Genomic DNA, 21,194 nt, shown 5'->3' on the forward strand with positions numbered 1-21,194 from the left:
CATGACCCCTTTTTATTATATTTAAGACAAACTCGTTCGAGGTTGTCTCTTCCCATTGAGGAAGAAACCTGCTTAATCTTCCTCCCACAGGAACCCTGACGTCACTGGTGTTTGGGATCCTGATTGGGGCGGCTAAACAGTATGCACCCTTTCCCTTTCCCTTTCTGTCCCGACCAATGTTTTTTGGGGGTTGAACTCTTCTCTGATTTAGAGGGTTCCTTAAAGGGCCGAAAAATTTTTCTTTGGAAATGTTTCTTTTTTGCGGGAAAGGTTTTCTTTTTATCCGCCGTCCTTTCTAAGGCGGAATCTAATTCAGGCCCGAAGACTAAGTCTCCTGTAAAAGGGACGCTGCACAGGCGGGTTTTAGACGCCGTGTCTCCCCCCCAAGTTTTCATCCATACTGACCTCCTTGCTGCCACTGAAAGTGCTGCTGACTTAGCCGTAAATTTTACGGAGTCCGTGGAGGCGTCAAAGATGAAACTGGTGGCCTTAAAAAGCATAGGGAAGGATTTCAGAAGCTCCCCCCTAGGAGTGCCTGCTTTTAAATGTTCCTGTAGTTGAGACAACCAGAACTCCAGGTTTCTAGCTACACAAGAAGTAGCTAGAGCTGGTTTTAAGCCTGCCATAGAGGCATCCCAGGCCCTCTTTAAGACAATGTTCTCCTGTCCATGGGATCTTTCAGGTGCCCCATATCCTCAAAGGCCAGATCAGCCTGCTTTGAGACTTTGGACAGAGGGGCGTCTAGTTTAGGATTTTTATTCCAGACCGCCTTTGGGCTCTCATCAAAAGGGAACCTTCTCTTAAGGGATTTAGGAAAGAAAACCTTTTTATCTGGTTCAGACCACTCCTTAAGGACAAGGTCAGAAAGCACCTTAGGTATAGGGAAAACCCTTGCTTTCTTTTTCCACAGAGCCTCATACATTTGATCATGTCTGGATAACTGAGTTTCTTCCTCCTCAATTTCCAGTGTATCATAGATAGCACCCATTAGCTCATCCACTTCCTCAAGAGACAATCTATACTTTGAGGCTTTAGATGTTGTTTGCTCCTCTTCCTGATCAGAGTCTGTGTCAGAGAAATCGGGGCTAATCAACGTGGGGCTAGGCTCCCTGACCATACGGGGCTCCCCTGAGCTGGGTGTTGTAAGGCATGGTGAGGAGGAGATTGCAGTTATTTTACTCGTGGAGGCAGCTGACCCTACGTCAGTGATTAACTCCCGGAGGGATTTAAAGGTCGACGCCATTTCCTCTTTAAAGGAGCCCAACAATTTTGCTAAGGGGGAATCTGCCTCAGATTTAAGCAAGCTTGCAATGCATTGCTTGCATAGGGCTTTGTTAGAGCCAGAGGACAACCTATTCCCACAATTAGGGCACTTTTTGCGGCCTGCCTTGTCTTTCTTTGGTAGCTCTTTAGCCTGAAAATAAGAAGACAAAGAATTTTTTAGCGTCAGCTCCATGTCCCTCCTTAGAATCACCCAACTGCATACATCCTTAACTGTGAGTTAACCACCACCATGGGGCACTACAGAACCCAGCCTACAAACACCACCACTCCACCAGAGTAATAGCATGCCCAGCAGCCTACCTGGGATTGGCTGGTGCCTGTCTCCGCCGGAGTGTCCTGGGGAATAGCCTCCATGGTCCCCCTCTGCTGCTCCGGATCCCGCCGCTAGTCCGGTATTGCTGGACGCTGGTCGGGACTGTACAGGCACAGCGCTGGCTCTCCCTCTCCTCCTTGTACCCTAGAGACCCGGAACCGGAAGTCTCGGCACACAGTGATGACGCGGTTCCGCCGGAAATGACGCTCGGCGTCTCCGACCCCACCGCAACAAGGAGCAGAGATGGAAGGTTCCACTCACCGCTCCTGGGGGAAACCGGCGTCATTCTGCCCCTGGCCACCTCGGCACTGGAAGGAGGAGGGTAACGGGTCTGCTCCGGTTCAGCTGGACGGTACCCGAGCCACAAGAAAAAAGGTATGGACCCAAACTGCAGCCAAAAAACAGGACCCGGTCCCTTATGGCTTACAGGTTCTCAGGCAGCCCCTGAGAGGGGCCTCCAGGTTCCTGGCAACATGTTCCTCCGACGGAGGAAACACAAATGACTGACCAGGGACCTGAGGGACCGCCTTTTGAACTGTGACAATGTGTTTCCTGTGTCGATGGGAGGAGCTCCATCTCTCAAGGGCTGTCCTGGAAGAACACTTGGGAAATTAAAATTTTATATCTTTATGTTTGAAACCTGAAATGTGGCAAAGGTTGAAAAGTTCAAGGGGGCCGAATACTTTCGCAAGGCACTGTATAGACATACATATACAGTATCTCACAAAAGTGAGTACACCCCTCATATTTTTGTAAATATATTATATTTTTTCATGTGACAACACTGAAGAAATGACACTTTGCTACAATGTAAGGTAGTGAGTGTACAGCTTGTATAAGTGTAAATGTTCTGCCCCCTTAAAATAACAACACACAGCCATTAATGTCTAAACCGCTGGCAACAAAAGTGAGTACACCCAATTAGACATTTTCCCTCCCCGGTGTCATGTGATTCATTAGTGTTACACGGTCTCAGGTGTGAATGGGCAGGAGGTATGTTAAATTTGGTGTTATCGCTCCCACTCTCTCATACTGGTCACTGGAAGTTCAACATGGCACCACATGGCAAATAACTCTCCAAGGATCTGCAAAAAAATAATTGTTGCTCTACATAAAGATGGCCTAGGCTATAACAAGATTGGCAAGACCATGAAACTGAGTTACAGCATGGTGGCCAAGACCATACAGCGGTTTAACAGGACAGGTTCCACTGAGAACAGGCCTCGTCATGGTCGACCAAATAGGTTGAGTGCATGTTCTCAGAGTCATATCCAGAAGTTGTCTATGGGGAAAAGATGTATGAGTGCTGCCAGCATTCCTGCAGAGGTTGAAGATATGGGGGGTCAGCCTGTCAGTGCTCAGACCATACGCCACACACTGCATCAAATTGGTCTGCATGGCTGTCGTTCAAGGAGGAAGCCTCTTCTAAAGATGCACAAGAAAGCCTGCAAACAGTTTGCTGAAGACAAGCAGACTAAGGGCATGGATTAATGAAACTATGTCCTGTGGTCTTATGAGACCAAGATAAACTTATTTGGTTCAGATGGTGTCAAGCGTCTGTGGCGGCAACCAAGTGAGGAGTACAAAGACAAGTGTGTCTTGTCTACAGTCAATCATGGTGGAATATCATGGTCTGGGGCTGCATGAGTGCTGCCGGCACTGGGGATCTACAGTTCATTGAGAGAACCATGAATGCCAACATGTACTGTGACATACTGAAGCAGAGCATGATCCTCTCTCTTCGGAGACTGGGCCGCATTGCAGTATTCCAACAGGATAATGACCCTAAACGCCTCCAAGACGACCAATGCCTTGCTAAAGAAACTGAGGGTAAAGGTGATGGACTGGCCAAGCATATCTCCAGACCTAAACCCTATTGAGCATCTGTTGGGCATCCTCAAACGGAAGGTGGAGGAGTGAAAGGTCTCTAACATCCAACAGCACCGTGATGTCATCATGGAGGAGTGGAAGAGGAATTCAGTGGCAATTTTTGAAGCTTTGGTGAACTCCATGCCTAAGAGGGTTAAGGCAGTGCTGGAAAATACTGATGGCCACACAAAATATTGACACTTTGGGCCCAATTTGGACATTTTCACTTAGGGGTGTACTCACTTTTGTTGCCATCGGTTCAGACATTAAAGCGGCGTTCCATCCAAACATGGAACTTCCACTTTAAGTGCAAATGACTGCCTGACATGGGGGAGAGGATACATATATATTTGAACAAAGATATTTATACAACTTTAACTACAAAACATACATTGCACTTAGCCATAACATATATCATGTACTAATAATCCCATTATTATACTGTCCCAAGGATGTAAGCCTTCATTGTTCTATCAACTCTGATCCTGTTCATTATTCATATCCTGAAAAGGAAAGAATAAAATTTGTATAATAAATGAATAGTCAATTTATATGCCCAAAATAAAGAGTATTTAAAGAAACAAATAGAGATTATAGTCTCTATTCAAGCCATGGGGATAGAATGTATTTAATTTGTTAATCCACTATACCACCCTTTGTTTTAGTATTAGAATCCTGTCACCCCCTTTCCTGTCCCTAGGTATTTCTTTTAAAATTATGAACCTCAATTCAGTGCCTCTGTGATTGTGTTCCATAAAATATTTCAGTACTGGTAAACCTGGTTGTTTGCCTTGGATGTGCCCCTGTAACTTAATTTAAGTGGGGGAAACCACACAAAAGATTAAAGACTGCATATCCAAACATCGCAGCTCCATCTGAGGCAAACAACCAGGTTTACCAGTACGGAAACATTTTATGGAACGCAATCAGAGACACTGAATTGAGGTTCATGATTTTAGAAGAAATACCAAGGGAGGGGTTGACAGAATTCTAAAACTAAAACAAAGGGAGGTACAGTGGATTAACCAATTAAATACACTGCATTCCTAAGGTTTAGAGACGATACTCTATTTGTTTCTTTAACTACTCTTGATTCTGGACATAGAAATTGACCACTCATTTATTATATACAATGTTATGCTCTTCTTTTAGGATATGAATAATGAACTGAATCGGAGTTGAATGAAGGCTTACATCCTTGGGACAGTATAATAATGGAATTATTATTACATGATATTGGTCATGGCTAAGAGTAATGTATGTTTTGTAGTTAAAGGTGTACAAATACTGAGGTTTCATTGGTGACTGGGATACATCCGTGTGTGTATTTAGATGTGTACTTGTGTAGTAAACATGTAGGGCCCTGTCACACAGGCTGTCCAATCAAGTCCACATGTCAGTTTTTCAGGTGGACCTGATCGGACCTTGCACATGTCCGCTGACATCTGCCGCTATCCGATCTGAATCTGCCCACAAAATCCAAATGGATGGTGGATCTATTTTCATCCATCTGGTGGATCAGATGGGAAAGGATCAGATGAAAACGGAAAGGTGGTCCGTTTCCATACAATTTCCCCATAGAGGAGAGTGGGGCTTTGTTTCCGCTCTGCACAGCGGAGCGGACAGGACGTGGCATCCCCCCACGCTCAGCGAAGGTAAGTGGAGCAATCCCCCGCTGAGCAAGCAGAATATGTTGCACGGAGACGCCCATGAGAAAGGAGCCTTCCTCACAAATTGATGAAGAACAGGGTTGCTTGAAACTGTACAGTCGCTACATTGCTTGTAACAGTTATGAAAACTATAATTTGAAGTAAAGAATTTTGAAGATTGTATCCGTCTTTGATACATAATTGGTGATGGATGATGTTTTGGAGCCCACTATTGATACCATCTCCACTTGTTGGACTTGGATACAAAAAGGGAGTCACTCGCCCTATAACTGCATATTATATATATATATATATATATATATATATATATATATATATATATATATATATATATATACACACACACACATATTATACATATATATATTTATTCATTGGGGTTTTGTGCCCAGTTTAGCAGAAAACAGTGCTTAGCGAACAACACCTAATCTAAAATATAATTCAGTGTTACACTAGAAGGCCAAAAGTTTGTGAATATTATACCTTCATGCATATACTGTATAAACTTGTTGGACATCCCATTCAAAAACCACGGGCAATAATCTGGAATTTCTCCTCCACCCACACACACATGCTTTTTTTCAGCTATAACAATACCCACCAAATTTGAGGAAATCTGTCAAATTTTGCCTAAGGAACATTTGTGAGATCAGGTACTAATGTTGGTCAAGAAGACCTGGCTTGCATTCTGTGTTCCAATTCATCCCAATGGTGTTCAATACATTTAAAGTTAGGGCTCTCTGTAGGACACTAGAGTTCCACCACTCCAAACTAGTCAAACCATGTCTTTACGGAGATGGCTTAATTCAAAGAGGCATAGTCATGCTGGAACTGAAAAGAGCACCTCCCAAACTGTGGCTAAATAGTTGGAAGGACCCAATTGTCTAAAATGTATTTGTATGCTGTGACATTGACCATATTCTCCACACAATAATCTGAAAGTGTGTCTACCTAACTTTGACTTATAGGGGTTTATTTACTAAAACTGGAGAGTGCAAAATCTAGAGCAGCTCTGCACAAAAATCAGCCTGCAGGTTTTCTGTCAAAGCTTAACTGAACAGGGTGAGGTTAGAAGCCGATTGGCTACCATGCACCGCTGCACTCTGCAGTTTTATTAAATAAACCCCACTGTGTAGGTGCGATGGTCAGGTGTCCACAAACTTTTGGTTATGCAATGTATGTTAGCATAGCATTTATCCAATGGCATAATGATTGGAATTCAAACTGCAAAGTCTACCGTACAACACTATTTAACATATCATGGAACTGCAAAACGTATAGCTTCTGGCAAAAAATCTCATTAACTCTAGAGTTTCACCTCCAGCCAATATCAGTTCCCAAACTTCAGAAATCACCTTTTCTGTACTATCTATGAGGGAAGTGCTGACTGTTAATTTGGAGGCAGTACATGATATACAGGGACAGTAATATAAGCCTCAGCAGGCAAGAGCTGCTCATTTGATTACAATATTACGGCTTTGAAACATAAAGTTCCGCTTATTTTTTCCACTCGCACACATGCCTGGAATGGATCACACTGTGTAATTCAGTCAGTGCCCCAAGCATAGAACACATCAAACTCCAGTATTTCATTCCTCTGCTGCCAACAGGGAATGTAATATACTGCCGATGACCCAGAAAAAGCTATAAAAATGTAGAACAGCACATATTACTCACTAATGTACCTGTTTAAGAACCCAATTTAATGCCTTCTCAAAATAATCTCCGATCCAGTTCTCCAAATTAGGTCTGTGCGCTTCTGGCTGTCCCCGGAGCCAGGAGCGGATCAAAGAGTTCCGATCAGTGTTCTCGTCGCTACATAAGAAAATCAAATAAAGTTATTTCAAGAAATGCAATAATGGATGATCAAAAGGTGCTCTTGGTAGAGTGCGAGTTTGATTACCTCATGAAAATCATTCCCATTCTAGATATGGTGGCTGGAGAGGCACTGCTCAGATCGTGTGTTTCAAAGATGAAGTTAACATTGGGACCAAACTGGATTCGCTCTCCACTGGGCATGGTGAGGAGCCGGTTATCGTCAAGTACAGAATTTAGAGACTCAATCCACTCTGGATCAATATCACCATCACAGATTATCCAAGAATTGATTTCTATTAAAAACAATACAAATAAAGATTTGAATTAAAAGCGGGTTTATAGTAATCCCCTACCTAAAGAAGCTATTTTACCTTGCTGTTAAAATTATAGGCCGATCTACCTATTAAATACAGATACCAACATGTTTTCCAAACGCATGGCTTCCAAACTGCTAGACCATATTGCATCTGTAGGTCGCCCTGATCAAACTGGTTCCATTCTAGGTTGAGAAGCATGTGATAACACCATTAGAGCCCTCAATATTCTGAACTGGGCAAGGCACGGGCCAGAAAAAGTACCCTACCCGATGGTCACTGATGCAGTAAAAGCTTTTGACAGAGCCCACACAGTTTTTATAACATGGTCGTAAGTATTAGTTCTCATGACACTTCCAAATGGTGTCTGGCACATGGTACTTGTTCCTCTTCTGTACATCTGTTCACAGACATTTAGTACTTCTCTCTTTTTATCAATCTTATCACTATGCTGAGTTTCTTGTCAATATCGATGTGCTTATAGTTTAGACAACTTGGATCAGAGCACTCAAAGAGTTTGTAATGTGAAGACTCACACTGAACCAGTCGCTGCTCATTTGACTGTATTTCTTCTCAACCATACGTACTTTGTAGACCAAATGTCATATGTTAGTTATCCTAGCTGTGAGTCTGTCACCAGACTGTGGACAATCAAAAATCCCTATATTCCTAACAAGAACTACATAGTTACATAGTTAGTAAGGTTGAATAAAGACACCAGTCCATCCAGTTCAACCTGAGTGTCTACAATTGTCCCTATCCCTACCCTCAGGGAGCCCACGATCCAAGGTCCCCATTCATATACTAGGGTCAATTTTGAACTGAAGCCAATTAACCTACCTGTATGTCTTTGGAGTGTGGGAGGAAACCGGAGAACCCGGAGGAAACCCACGCGGGCACAAGGAGAACATGCAAACTCCAGGCAGGTAGTGTCGTGCTTGGGATATGAACCAGCGAAACCTTCTTACTGCTAGGCAAGAGTGCTAACCACTACACCACTGTGCCGCCCACTAAATGAGTTTGAAACAAAAGCTTCACTGACCCCAGTGGCTGTAAGCTATTTTTTCTCAGAGTTCACAGCATAAACTCAAAAATGGTTCAAGTCATTCTCCCAGCTGCTCAACTGCCTATGCCCCCCTCGCAGAGCTCCTCTCCTCTGTTTTTATGTTAGAGATTATAAGACCAGAAGGCTGCCAGGAGAGGGAGCAGGAGGAGCTGAGCTGCCAAGGCACTGCTAGGAGGCAGCAGAGTGAACTAAGCTGTTGACAGAACAACCACTGCGGGGTTGCTAGGATGCCTGCCACTACATTTCAGTGAGGGCTTGTTTTGAAGGTAATGTACAGCTTAATTAAAACATATAAATACTGACGTGTACGTATACCTTAAGGCCTCTTTCACACGGGGCGGATCAGTAATGATCCGCCCCGTGAAGATCCGCTCGCTCAGCGGGGATCGCTCCGTTGTCCCTGCTGAGCCGGCTGCGGACAGGGCGGTCTCCGCACACTGTGCAGGGACCGTCCTGTCAGCGCTCCGCTCTCCTCTATGGGGATCGGACGAGCACGGACCGTATGTCCGTGTTCGTTCCGATCCGCTCTGCAGACGGATAGAAAAATAGGATTTTCCTCCGTCTGCAGAATCGGACTGTTGCGGAGGCGGACGAAATCGGGTGTCTGCGGATGCTCATCTTATCATTTTTTTCCCACAAATAGAGCTTTCTTTTGGTGGTATTTAATCACAGCTGGGAGTTTTATTTTTTGCTAAACAAATAAAAAAAGATGCAAAAAAAAAAAAATCATGTTTAATAGTTTGTTATAAAATTTTGCAAACAGGTCATTTTTCTCCTTCATTGAAGTGCGCTGATGAGGCGGCACTGATAGGCTGCACTGGTGGGCACTGATGGGCTGCATTGGTGGGCACTGATAGGCTGCATTGGTGGGCACTGATAGGCATAGTTAAGGCGGCACTAATAGGCACAGATAAGGCGACACCGATGGGCACAGATAAGGCGGCACTGATGGGCAAAGATTGGCACAGATAAGGTGGCATGGATGGGTGGCACAGATGGGTGGCACGGATGGGCACTGATAGGTACCACTGGTAGATGGGACTGATGGGCACTTATAGGTGGCACTGATAGGTGGCTCTGATAGGTGGCACTGCTGGGCACTGATGGGCGGCACTGCTGGGCACTGGTAGATGACACTGATGGGCACGGATATGTGGCACTGGGGTGCAGCACCTATGTTGAGGCAGATTGTGGGCACTGCTGGGTGGCACTGTGGGCACTGCTGGGTGGCACTGACAGGGGGGCCCTTTATTTTTTCTATTGTGGCACTGGCAGGGGGCAGGTGGGCACTGGCAGGGGGCAGGTGGTCACTAACAGGGCTTGCCATGATCGGGACTGATGTCCCGATCACGGCCGCCGGCGATCAGCTTTTTTTTTATCCTCGCGCTGTCAGCGCGAGGAGGAATAATAGCCGATTACCGGCTCCTTTATATCACATGATCAGCTGTCATTGGCTGACAGCTGATCACGTGATAAGGGGTCGGGATCGACCCCTTGCACGGATCGGTGATCAGGCGAGTCTCGTAGACTCGCCGATCACAGAGCGCGCCGCGCGCCCCTCAGGGGGCGCGCAGGGCGCTCATGCACGGGACTACGTCTATTGACGTCGTCCCGGAAAAGGAGATCCGCGCTGTAGCCGTCATTTGGCTATAGCGCGGATCTCAAGTGGTTAAAGACAAATCCAATATTCAAATTGTATCAAAAATATTATGCTGTATTTAAAACAATACAAGTGCCAAACATTACAAACTGGGATGAGTAAATCAAGAGTATATGTTGTAAAGGTGCCCTACAATCATTTCATTCAATCAGTTTTCCTTATATGTTGCTTATATGTTGACTGTCAGATGTTTTTTTTAACCAATGTACCAAAATGAAATGCAGAAATGACTGACCTTGAGGCTCTCTGACAACCTGACGAGCGCTGTTGGTTAGGACTCCATCTGACCACTCTCGTGTGTCCATGTCTATGTGACCCAACAGTTGGTGTCTTGGCATTGCTTTAGGGTTCATGGTATACTGCTTTACAACCTTCCCAGTTTTGCCAAGTGCTCCTCTTAACATGCGCCATAGGGTGGACTTGCCTGCACCACTGGGCCCAACAATGACCACACCCATTCTCTGGCGTAGCTGTTCATAGAGTTCCAGTGCTTTTTTAATCTAGACCAGGAAGACAAAGCAAAGAAGCATGATATTATTTAAAAAGAAGTCGTTGACATGAATAAATAAAATCTATTAACCACATTTTCCTTGTGATGTGAAAGCAAATAAGGTGCACACATTGAGGGGGGATTTACCAAAACTGATGCACACAGAATCTGGTGCAGCTGTGCATAGTAACCAATCAGCTTCTAGGTTTCAGCCTAGGTTCACACTGATGCGGGTTTGAAATTGCTGAACTCGCACGATTTCAAATCGACAATGCAGTCTGACTTTGCGGGCGATTTGACAGACATCTGTGCGGGTTCATGCACAGATGTCTATTCAAATTGCCCCCGAAGTCTCCAAAAGTAGTTAGACCCCTTTCACACCACACCGCCCATAGACGTTTTACCGACGAATTTGCAGCGCATTTCGGCCGCTAGCTGGGGTTAAAAACGCCGGCAATATGCCGCAATAGCTGCGTTTTGCCGGCGGTATTACAGCGCTGCCCCATTGATTTCAATGGAGAGCAGTGGTGGAGGAGCTCCTTCACCGCTCCAAAGAAGCTGCTGGCAGGACTTTCCCTGACGTCCTGCCAGTGCACCGCTGTAGTGTGAAAGCCCTCGAGCTTTCACACTACACATAATGGTGCAGCTTCTTTAGGGCAGATTGCAGGCGCTATTTCTAACGCTATAGCGCCTGCAAAACGCCCTGGTGTGAAAGGGGTCTAAGGGAATCACTTTTGGGAATTGGTGCAGCGCCGCACCGATTCGGATGGTGCCATTTCCAACAATAGCCGCCGATTTGGCATGCAATATCGAATGCCAAATCAGCCCAATGTGAATGTGTGTTTATTGTCAAAATTGCCTAACTGAACAAGCTGAAGCTAGAAGCTGATTGGTTACAATGCACGGCTGCACCACATTCTTTGTGTAGCAGTTTTAGTAAATCTTCCCCATGTGTCTGTAACAACTTCCTCCTTTACAGATGTTAAGGATGCAAGAATTTAGGCAGAATGTTTGTACACAGGTTAAAGCAAACCCGTGCCCATCCAGGGCAAAGCAACATGTTTGCTTTAATAATTGCTCCCTAAAAGCACATATTTAACATTCCTTTGTTTCCCTGCTGCTTCATTCTACTGCCTGGAATCTAGGATAGGAGGTCCGGTGTAAGCTCTAAGACCCTACAACTAAGTCACTGTACAAATGACTGTCTCCCCACCCCCATGTGACAATGATGAGCCATTCCGCATCAGTATCAGATGAGTATCAGTACTGTCACCTGACAGGAAAGGGAGTCAGGCACATGCTGCTTCATACCCAGAAGCACTGGGTAATTTGCTTCCTCCTGGCGGCCTAATGAAGTGGCAGGAGTGCAAAGAAAAGTTTAGCATGTGCTGTTGGGGAGGACAACAACAGAGTAAAAATGTTCCTTTCCCCTGCATAAGCAAACAGGTTTGCTTTAAGAACTAGTTACAGACAGAAGACCAGGGGAAATTGTAAAAAACACTTTGGGCTAACATTAGCAGTGATATACCGCAAGGGCTGGTGTTCGGCCTAGTTCTTTTCAATGTATTCAGCAATCCTCAGTTTATAAGCAAAGCAGTACAAAGAACATGATCATAAACACAGATAGGTGGGATATGTGTCCCTCAAAGGACTCCAAGAAATAGATTCTACAGTGAGTACAATAATTATTTTTTCTCATCCATTGAGGGACATATGAAGTCTTAAAACCTTGGGACATCCAAAAGTAGTCCAACTTAGGAATGGGTAGCACAGCCCAAAACAGCTAATAAGCCCAACAAGACCAGGTAGTGGCCTTACAAACCTGTAAAACTGAGGCATGATGCCCACATTGTCGAAGAAGTGCTCACAGTCTAGTAGAGTGAGCGTTATCTGGAAAGAGAAAATCTAATCTGTAAGACCATAAGCCTGAACAATGATCTTCTTGAACCACAGAGAAATGGTGGAACAAAAAGCCAGGGTACCCATCCCGCCCATCCAGGATGGCAGTCTGGATCACATACAAACCATGGAGGGGGACCTCCTTCTGCTGATTTAGAGCTGGACACAAGGACAGAAAGATAATACCCTGGGTAAGGTGAAATGCAGAGACTGCTGTGGGAAGGAAGCCCTATCCTTGCAGGATAAAAGCTGCCAGCTCAGAAACGCACTTAACTAAGGGGTCAGAGCAGAAAGGTTCAAATGGTGATAGGTTCAATCAGGGCTTCTGAAGTACCAAGAGGACTGGATTCAAACACTATGGAGCCAGAGGGGTTTTGACCAGGACTCCCTGTACAAAAGTCCTCTTTAGAAAATGAGAAGCCAACAGTCTGTGGAGCAAAGCAACAAGTGCTTGATGGTATTAATGGCAAAAGGTTGGTCCAGACACAGCTGCAGGAAACAAATGATCTGTCCCAGGGGTGAAGCCCCTGGACTCACTCCAAGCAAAGTATGTCTATGTCTAGTGAAAGACCTTGCAAGAAGCAGACTTCCTAGGCTTTAGCATTGTAGGGATAACACTCTCAGAGATGCTTCTGTCCCTTAAAACGTTGGCTTCTACAGCCATGTCAATAAAGCCAGTGGTTGAGAAGCAGGGTGGTACATCAGTCCTTGGGACAGCGGATCTAGACATGGCCCACAATGTATCTGCAAGAAGTCTGACCAGGCTGGCTTATGCTTTCTTGGGTTATCCAGGATCAGGAAAACCACAGGGAAAGAACAAACAAAGATCAGGTTGTACAAACCACATGACGCTACTACAGCATCTATAGCTTCTGCCAGCGGTTCCCTAGATCTGGATACAAACCTACAAACCTAGATACATTTAGCATTCTGCACCTGTGACAAAGGTCCCGGAAAACAGTCCTGGTGCAGAGACCACTCTCCCAGATCCACACGCTGCTGGAAGAAAAAAAATCTGAGTGCACATTATCTACGCCAGGGATGGACATGGTGAACAGAGATGGAGCATGATGTTCTGCCCAAGATAAGATTTGCTCTTCCTCATTTGCAGCAGCAATACCTCTTGTTTTTGATTAATGTATGCCATCATCCTGGCATTGTCTGACTGAATCTGCAGTGGATGACCTCTGACAGTACATCGGTCCAACGTTGGAGAGTCAACTAATCTCCCGAAGCTCCAAGACATTGATCAGGAGATGAGATTCTTTCAAGTCCATTTTCCCAAACCTCACACCAACAGAGCATCCAGGACACCTCCCCAACCCCACAGGATGGCACTCTTCATCACAATCTTCAAGAACAGTGGAAGAAACTGTCTTACCAACGTTACAGCCAGATTCTGAATCCACCAGTTAGGAAACAGCCTTTGCCAATTTATCCCGCAATGACAGAATGTCACATTGCAGATTCCTTGGATGAAACTGGCCAAATAGAATTTGCCTCGATGGAGGCTCTCATCAGTCCTAAGACTTTAATGCAGAAGCTGAGGTCAGAATACTCCTGGACTGGAGCGAACAAACCTGAAAGCGAAAAGTATGAATTCAGGGGAAAAAAACCCTGGTCCTCTATGTGTCCAGGATCTGCCCAAAACATTCCATGTGGAGGATTGGAACCAGCAATAACTCCCAGTGGTTCAGTTAAGTTTAGTCTATGGCCAGCTTAAGAGATCCAACACAGGACGCAGAACCATGGTTGGCACCTGAGGGGAGGTGCAAGTGGCCATCCTTTATTTGCACTGAGGTCAGAGACTCCCCCTGATGAAGAGAGACAATGAGTACAGCAATGTACAGGCTAATTCACTGATTCCTTACTGAATTTTGGACACAAATGTACACATTTAAGGCCTTGAGGTCCAGAATGGGTGAAAGCCTCCCTTTGGGTTTGAGAAATTAAGAGGTTGGAGTAAAAGTAAAACCCTTGATAATGTTTAGTAGCAGAGACTAGGGTGTTGACCCCTTGGTGGTGATTGGGTAGGTGGCAAGGAGATATAGGAGGTTTTAAGGTTAGAAAGCAAGGCAAGGCAGGGAGAGTTTCTAACCCTGGGTCAAAACCTTTTGCACCCAGTCATCATGTATGCAAGATTTCCAAACGTTCTGAAGGCCAAAAGACCTTGCCCACTTTGGAAAGAAGGGGTGGCACCTTCATGCTGAACAGGACTGGTCAGTGGATTTGGCTGACTTGGAACATCAAGACTTGAGAGTGGACGGAGAACCAAGCTTGGGGAGTCTCAACAAGGAAGTTGAGGGCATAGTGAAGAAAATGGATGCTGCAGCCACAGGTGCAATAAGCAATGTACAGTGGAACCTTGGATTACGAGCATAATCCGTTCCAGAAGAATGCTTGTAATCCAAATCACTCGCATATCAAAGCTAGTTTCCCCATAGAAGTTAAAAGGAAACAAAGATAATTTGTTCCACAATGACTTCTATTGCATGCAATACCGCATGTGGCCAGAGGTGGGGGGCACTAGAGAGACTCAAATACTCGGAGACCGCTCAGATGCACTCTGAAACACTTAGGAATGGAGTATTTCTGAGTGTTTACGAGTATTTCTGAATGGCTCTGAGTGTCACCGGCACCCCCGCACCTCTGGCCAAATGCGGTAAAGCATATCACAGAGGCTTGAATCCTGCTCATTTTGCAAGACAACACTCGTAAACCAAGTCAGTATTTAAAAAAAATAATTGCTCGTGTTGTGAATCACTCCTTAACTGCATTACTCGCAATCCAAAGTTCCACTGTACAAGCTAAAAGTAGGAGGATAGGCCTTGAAGTAAAGTCATTGAACACAGGCAGTAGGAGCAGATCAGAGATCAAAGTTCTATGTGCCCCTCATAGCAGGAGCAGCAACAGGAAAATGCTTCTGTGAGCATATCTGCCTACTCCACCCAGCAGGATGACATCACTGCTCCATCCCAGCATAAATCCTTCTGCTGCAAGCTGGCAGGAAAACAGAGAAATACAAATAAGGTGTCTAGTGACTAATAAATCTGAGAAAGCTCACAATGCCAGACCTAAATGGCCTACCCACAGAAGTGAATCAACAGAGAAAGAGCAAACACAGAGGCAATGCTTATGGCTTTGGACCTGGAAACCACCAGCTTGCCAAATGCTTAAGTGGTGCCCAGTGCCCGAAGGTAACTTTCAGACCTTCACTGCAACGTCTGATCCAGCCGAGGTCCAGTCATCTATAAGACCCAAGATGAAGACTAAGAACACCTATGCCAGGTAGTTTCGGCAAGCTGACAAGATCTCCGGCAGCTACAGGGAGATGAGTTTCGACTTAAGCAAATAAAAGGTTACTAGAAAAAGTAAGCCAAGTCTTTGAATCAGTAGAGCTCAGAAAACACATCCTTCCTTCTAAGACACCAACATGAAACTGGTATGTGCTGGTAGAATAAGGGGCTATCCAAGGACTGACCTACAGGTTTTTTTTTTTTTGTTAGCTTGGCAGTGTTCAAGCCTTGTGTAGACAGCAGTATAACCCAAAAGTTAAGGTCTTCTCGCATCCCTTAATAGACAAGGAAGAAATAGCAATGCGTCATGACACTTGCTGGTGAAACAAAATTATGTGGATTAAAACTCAGCATGATAATAATATATTACAGAAAAATACTAAAAATATGAGCAGCTAAATGCAAACCAAAATTTAAATCAGAATTAAACCCTTCTATCTTTTACCGCCAAGAAAGCAGCCATCTTAGCCTCTGATCTACAGTTGCCACAGAGCTGCTCATGTAATCAGTTATGACACAAGCTATAAGACTGACAGTTTGGTTGAGAGTTAAGTTAATGAGTTCTGCTTAATGTGGAAAAATGCTGTGGGGACAGAATTGCCGCTTTTAAGCAATGTCTTTACAGAAATACCACATTCTCTAATTTAAAAATAAAATAAAATTTAAGACAGAAAACACTTTGTGGGATCGGTTCCGTCACAACTTCCCTCTAAAACTAGGAACTTTAAGGAATTTCCCAAAAACAGTTTACATCCGAGATTGGAAGAAGGGTGGGCTGGGCTGGCTTGTTAGACTTGTCAACCCCCCAACCCAGATTAAAGGTAAAACCAGATAAAAACAGAAGCTTTTAAGTTAAAACTTATTCTGATATTATATTTTACATACCTGACTTGGTATAATTTCTAGATTTGCCTCTTCAAAGACCTGCTGCAAAGCTGCATTTAACTCCAAGTACTCTACATCTTTAAAATCAATTCCTGGAAAGACGTCTTTAATCAAAGCATCACAGCGGGAGCAGTCAGCAAATGTCAGCTTTGACATAGTATTTAGCCTCAGGGCCTGGACCACAATATGGCTTTCGTTGACTAGAAGACAGACAATCATTTTTCATTATTAAAGGTTCATCAGTAAAACAACATTAGAAAAGCAAGGGAATTGGATAATTAGTCTTTTACAACCTATTGAATAAGGAGCAATGTGTACCACAATGGGAAGCTTCATACAAATAGGTATTAATTAATTTTGGCTTGTCAATGTTAATCTTAACAGCACTGTGTCAGTGCTTAAAACTTGCTAAAAACATGTTTAAAGCTACAGCCAGACTTGCAATTAACATTCCTAGACTAGAGGTGAAGGGTGCTTATGGACTTCAATAAATCTGCTTAGTAAATGCTTTGTAACTTCATGCCAGATCTAACGCTCTTCAGATTAGTGTTTAAAGGCAAGAATAGAAATTCCCATTTTTAGGACAAAAACACACATAGGAAACCAGGAAAGGTTTCAAAGTGAGGGAACCAAATTAAGGTATATGTCAAATCAAAACTTTTTGTTCGTCATTTTTGGATAGAATGATTAAAACTGCTGTCAGTTTCTTTGCTATCAGTGTCTCACTGGGGGGGGGGGGGGGGGGGGTCCTTCACTTCCTGTCCTGTAGAGTAAACAGGAAGTGAAATTATATCTTTCTAATGTGAGGTACAGTGATGGAAACAAGTATTTTATCCCCTGCTGATTTTGTACGTTTGCCCACTGACAACGAGACGATCAATCTATAATTTTAAATGGTAGGTTTATTTTAACAGTGAGAGACAGAATAACAGAAAAATCCAGAAAAACACATTTCAATAAATTGATTTGTATTTTAATGAGTGAAATAATTATTTAAACCCTTCGCAAAACATGACTTAGTACTTGGTGGCAAAACCCTTGTTGGCAATCACAGAGATCAGACGTTTCTTGTAGTTGGTCACCAGGTTTGCACACATCACAGGAGGGATTTTGTCCCACTCCTCTTTGCAGATCCACTCCAGGTCATTAAAAGTTTTGAGGCTAATGTTTGGTAACTCGAACCTTCAGCTCCCTCCACATTTTCAATGGGATTAGGGTCTGGAGACTGGCTAGGCCACTCCAGGACCTTAATGTGCTTCTTCATGAGCCACTCCTTTGTTGCCTTGGCCGTGTGTTTTGGATCATTGTCATGCTGGGCGACTCATCCAGGACCTATTTTTAATGCCCTGACTGAGGGAAGGAGGTTCTCACCAAAGATTTGACAGCACATGGCCCCGTCCATCGTCCTTTTGATGCGGTGATGTTGTCCTGTCCTCTTAGCTGAAAAACACTCACAAAGCATAATGTTTCCACCACCATGTTTGATGGTTTGGATGGTGTTCTTGTGGTCATAGGCAGCCTTCCTCCTCCTCCTCCAAACACGGTGAGTTGAGTTGATGCCAAATAGCTTGATTTTGGTCTCATCTGACCACAATTTACCCAGTTCTCCTCTGAATCGTTCAAATATTCATTAGCAAACTTTACATGGGTCTGTACATGTGCTTTTTTGAGCAGTGGGACCTTGCGCGCACTAAAGGATTTTAGTCCTTCATGGCGTAGTGTGTTGCCAATTGTTTTCTTGGTGACTATGGTCCCATCTGCCTTGAGATCATTGACAAGATTCTCCCGTGTAGTTCTTGGCTGATTCCTCACCGTTCTTATGATCATTGAAACTCCATGAGGTAAGACCTTGCATGGAGCCCCAGACTGAGGGAGATTGACAGTTATTTTGTGTTTCTTCCATTTGCAACCACACCAACTGTTGCCACCCTCTCAACAAGCTGCTTGGCGACGATCTTGTAGACGATTCCAGCCTTGTGTAGGTCTACAATCTTGTCTCTGACATCCTTGGACAGCTCTTTGGTCTTGGCCATGGTGAAAATATTGGAATCTGATTGTTTGATTGCTTTTGTGGACAGGTGTCTTCTATACAGGCAGTAAGCTGAGTTTAGGAGCACTCACTTTCAGAAAGTGATCCTAATCTCAGCTTGTTACCTGTATAGAAGACAACTGGGAGCCAGAAATCTTGCTGATTGATTGGGGATCAAATACTTATTTCACTTATTAAAATGCAAATTAATTTATAACTTTTTGAAATGCATTTTTCTGGATATTTTTAATGTTATTCTGTCTCTCACTGTTAAAATACACCTACCATTAAAATGATAGACTAATCATTTCTTTGTCAGTGGGCAAACATACAAAATCAGCAGGGGTTTAAATACTTTTTTCCCTTACTAGACAATTGCTACAAGAACAACTGTCCCCGTTGGAAGCCTGGCCCTTGAATTATGTACTGTGACAAATCAAAATGTTGGTTTTACTATTACTTTCATTCCTAGTGACATTTGTGATCAAGAAAATTAAAGAGAGTGAATCTTCCTAATAGGGAAATAGACAGCAATAAAAAACAGACATTGGTTCTAACTCCCCACCACTCTATCCAAATGTAAACTAAACGTTTTCCCTTTAGTTATACTTTAACCACTTGCCGACCGCCTCACGCCGATGTACGTCGGCAGAATGGCACAGGCAGGCATAATCACATACATGTACGTGATTTGCCTCCCGCGGGTCGGGGGCCCGATCGGGCCCCCGCCCGGTGCCTGCGGCGGTCGGTTTTCGTTCGGGAGCGATCCCGGACGAGGGGACGGCCATTCATTCATGGCCACCCCCTCGCGATCGCTCCCGACGAATGGAAATCCCCGGTGACATCACTTCCTCTCCTGTAATGTAAACACAGGAGAGGAAGTGATGTATTCTCTCCTCCGTGTCGGTATTTTTCGTTCCGACACGGAGGAGAGCGGATCAGTGAGTTGCACCAACACATCCCACACACAGTAGAACATGCCAGGCACACTCACACCCCCCCTTTACCCCCCGATCACCCCCCCAATTACCCCTGCCCCCCAGTCACAGTGACACCAATGTCATTTTTTTTTTTTTTTTTTTTTTTTTTGCATTGGTGTCATTTGTGACTGTAATAACTGTTAGGGCAGTTAGGGTTAGCCCCCTTTAGTTCTAATGTACCCCCCTAACCCCCCCAATAAAGGTTTAACCCCGTGATCACCCCCCGTCGCCAGTGTCACTAAGGCTGGGTTCACATTGCAGCGGTTTATGAGAACGAATGTGATTCGCACCGCACTGCAGTGCAAATCACATCCGATCTCTGTGCGATTCGAGTTCAGCCATTCGCCGCACCCGCCGCACCCGCCACACCCGCCGCACCCGCCGCAAATTCGCACGGGACCCTTTTTTTGGCCCGCAGCAGAATCGGATCGCATGGGTGTTCACACCATGCGATCCGAGTTTGCAGATCGCACTGCGATATGCGAACTGATCTGGGGGTGTCAGTAACATTTCACTGACACTCCCAGCAGTTCGCATAGGGCAGTGTGAACTGCCGCCGGGAGGCATGCGATGCGGGAACCCGCCGCGGATTCGCGGCGTTTCCGCATCGCTCCAGTGTGAACCCAGCCTAATAAGCGATCATTTTTCTGATCGCCGTATTAGTGTCACAGGTGACGCTAGTTAGGCAGGTAGGTATTTAGGTTCGCCGCAGCTTTTTATAGCGCTAGGGACCCCCATATACTACCGCATAAAGCCCCCTGATTGCCCCCTAGTTAACCCTTTCACCAGTGATCACCATATAACTGTTACAGGTGACGCTGGTTGGTTAGTTATTTTTTTATAGTTTCAGGGCACCCGCCATTTATTACCTAATAAAGGTTTAACCCCCTGATCACCCGGCAGGTGTCATTTGTGACTAATAACTGTTAGGGCAGTTAGGGTTAGCCCCCTTTAGTTCTAAGGTACCCCCCTAACCCCCCCAATAAAGGTTTAACCCCGTGATCACCCCCCGTCGCCAGTGTCACTAAGGCTGGGTTCACATTGCAGCGGTTTATGAGAACGGATGTGATTCGCACCGCACTGCAGTGCAAATCACATCCGATCTCTGTGCGATTCGAGTTCAGCTATACAGATAGTATGGCTGAATTCGTGTCGCACCCGCCGCACCCGCCGCAAACTCGCACGGGACCCTTTTTTTGGTCCGCAGCAGAATCGGATCGCATGGGTGTTCACACCATGCGATCCAAGTTTGCAGATCGCACTGCGATATGCGAACTGATCTGGGGGTGTCATTAACATTTCACTGACACTCCCAGCAGTTCGCATAGGGCAGTGTGAACTGCCGCCGGGAGGCATGCGATGCGGGAACCCGCCGCGCATTCGTGGCGTTCCCGCATCGCTCCAGTGTGAACCCAGCCTAATAAGCGATCGTTTTTCTGATCGCTGTATTAGTGTCACAGGTGACGCTAGTTAGGCAGGTAGGTATTTAGGTTCGCCGCAGCTTTTTATAGCGCCAGGGACCCCCATATACTACCGCATAAAGCCCCCTGATTGCCCCCTAGTTAACCCTTTCACCAGTGATCACCATATAACTGTTACAGGTGACGCTGGTTGGTTAGTT

At 45.0% G+C, this 21,194-nt stretch overlaps 1 protein-coding gene across 3 annotated transcripts in view; it reads right to left on the reverse strand.

Moving 5' to 3' along the window:
• The window catches only part of DYNC2H1 (dynein cytoplasmic 2 heavy chain 1), a 694,454-nt gene that overhangs the window by 507,152 nt on the left and 166,108 nt on the right, over nucleotides 1–21,194 (reverse strand). For all 3 annotated transcript variants that reach the window (XM_077484358.1, XM_077484357.1, XM_077484356.1), the window contains exons 37-40: nucleotides 16,565–16,764; nucleotides 10,230–10,494; nucleotides 7,040–7,247; nucleotides 6,822–6,951 (exon numbers count right to left, since the gene is read on the reverse strand). In XM_077484358.1, the coding sequence (XP_077340484.1) occupies nucleotides 6,822–6,951; nucleotides 7,040–7,247; nucleotides 10,230–10,494; nucleotides 16,565–16,764 (803 nt within the window). The remainder of the gene's footprint in view (nucleotides 1–6,821; nucleotides 6,952–7,039; nucleotides 7,248–10,229; nucleotides 10,495–16,564; nucleotides 16,765–21,194) is intronic.

This window comes from Lithobates pipiens, unplaced genomic scaffold (genome assembly GCF_037356315.1).
Source record: "Lithobates pipiens isolate NorthernLeopardFrog02 unplaced genomic scaffold, aLitPip1_a1.2 Scaffold_16, whole genome shotgun sequence".
NCBI lineage: Eukaryota > Metazoa > Chordata > Amphibia > Anura > Ranidae > Lithobates > Lithobates pipiens.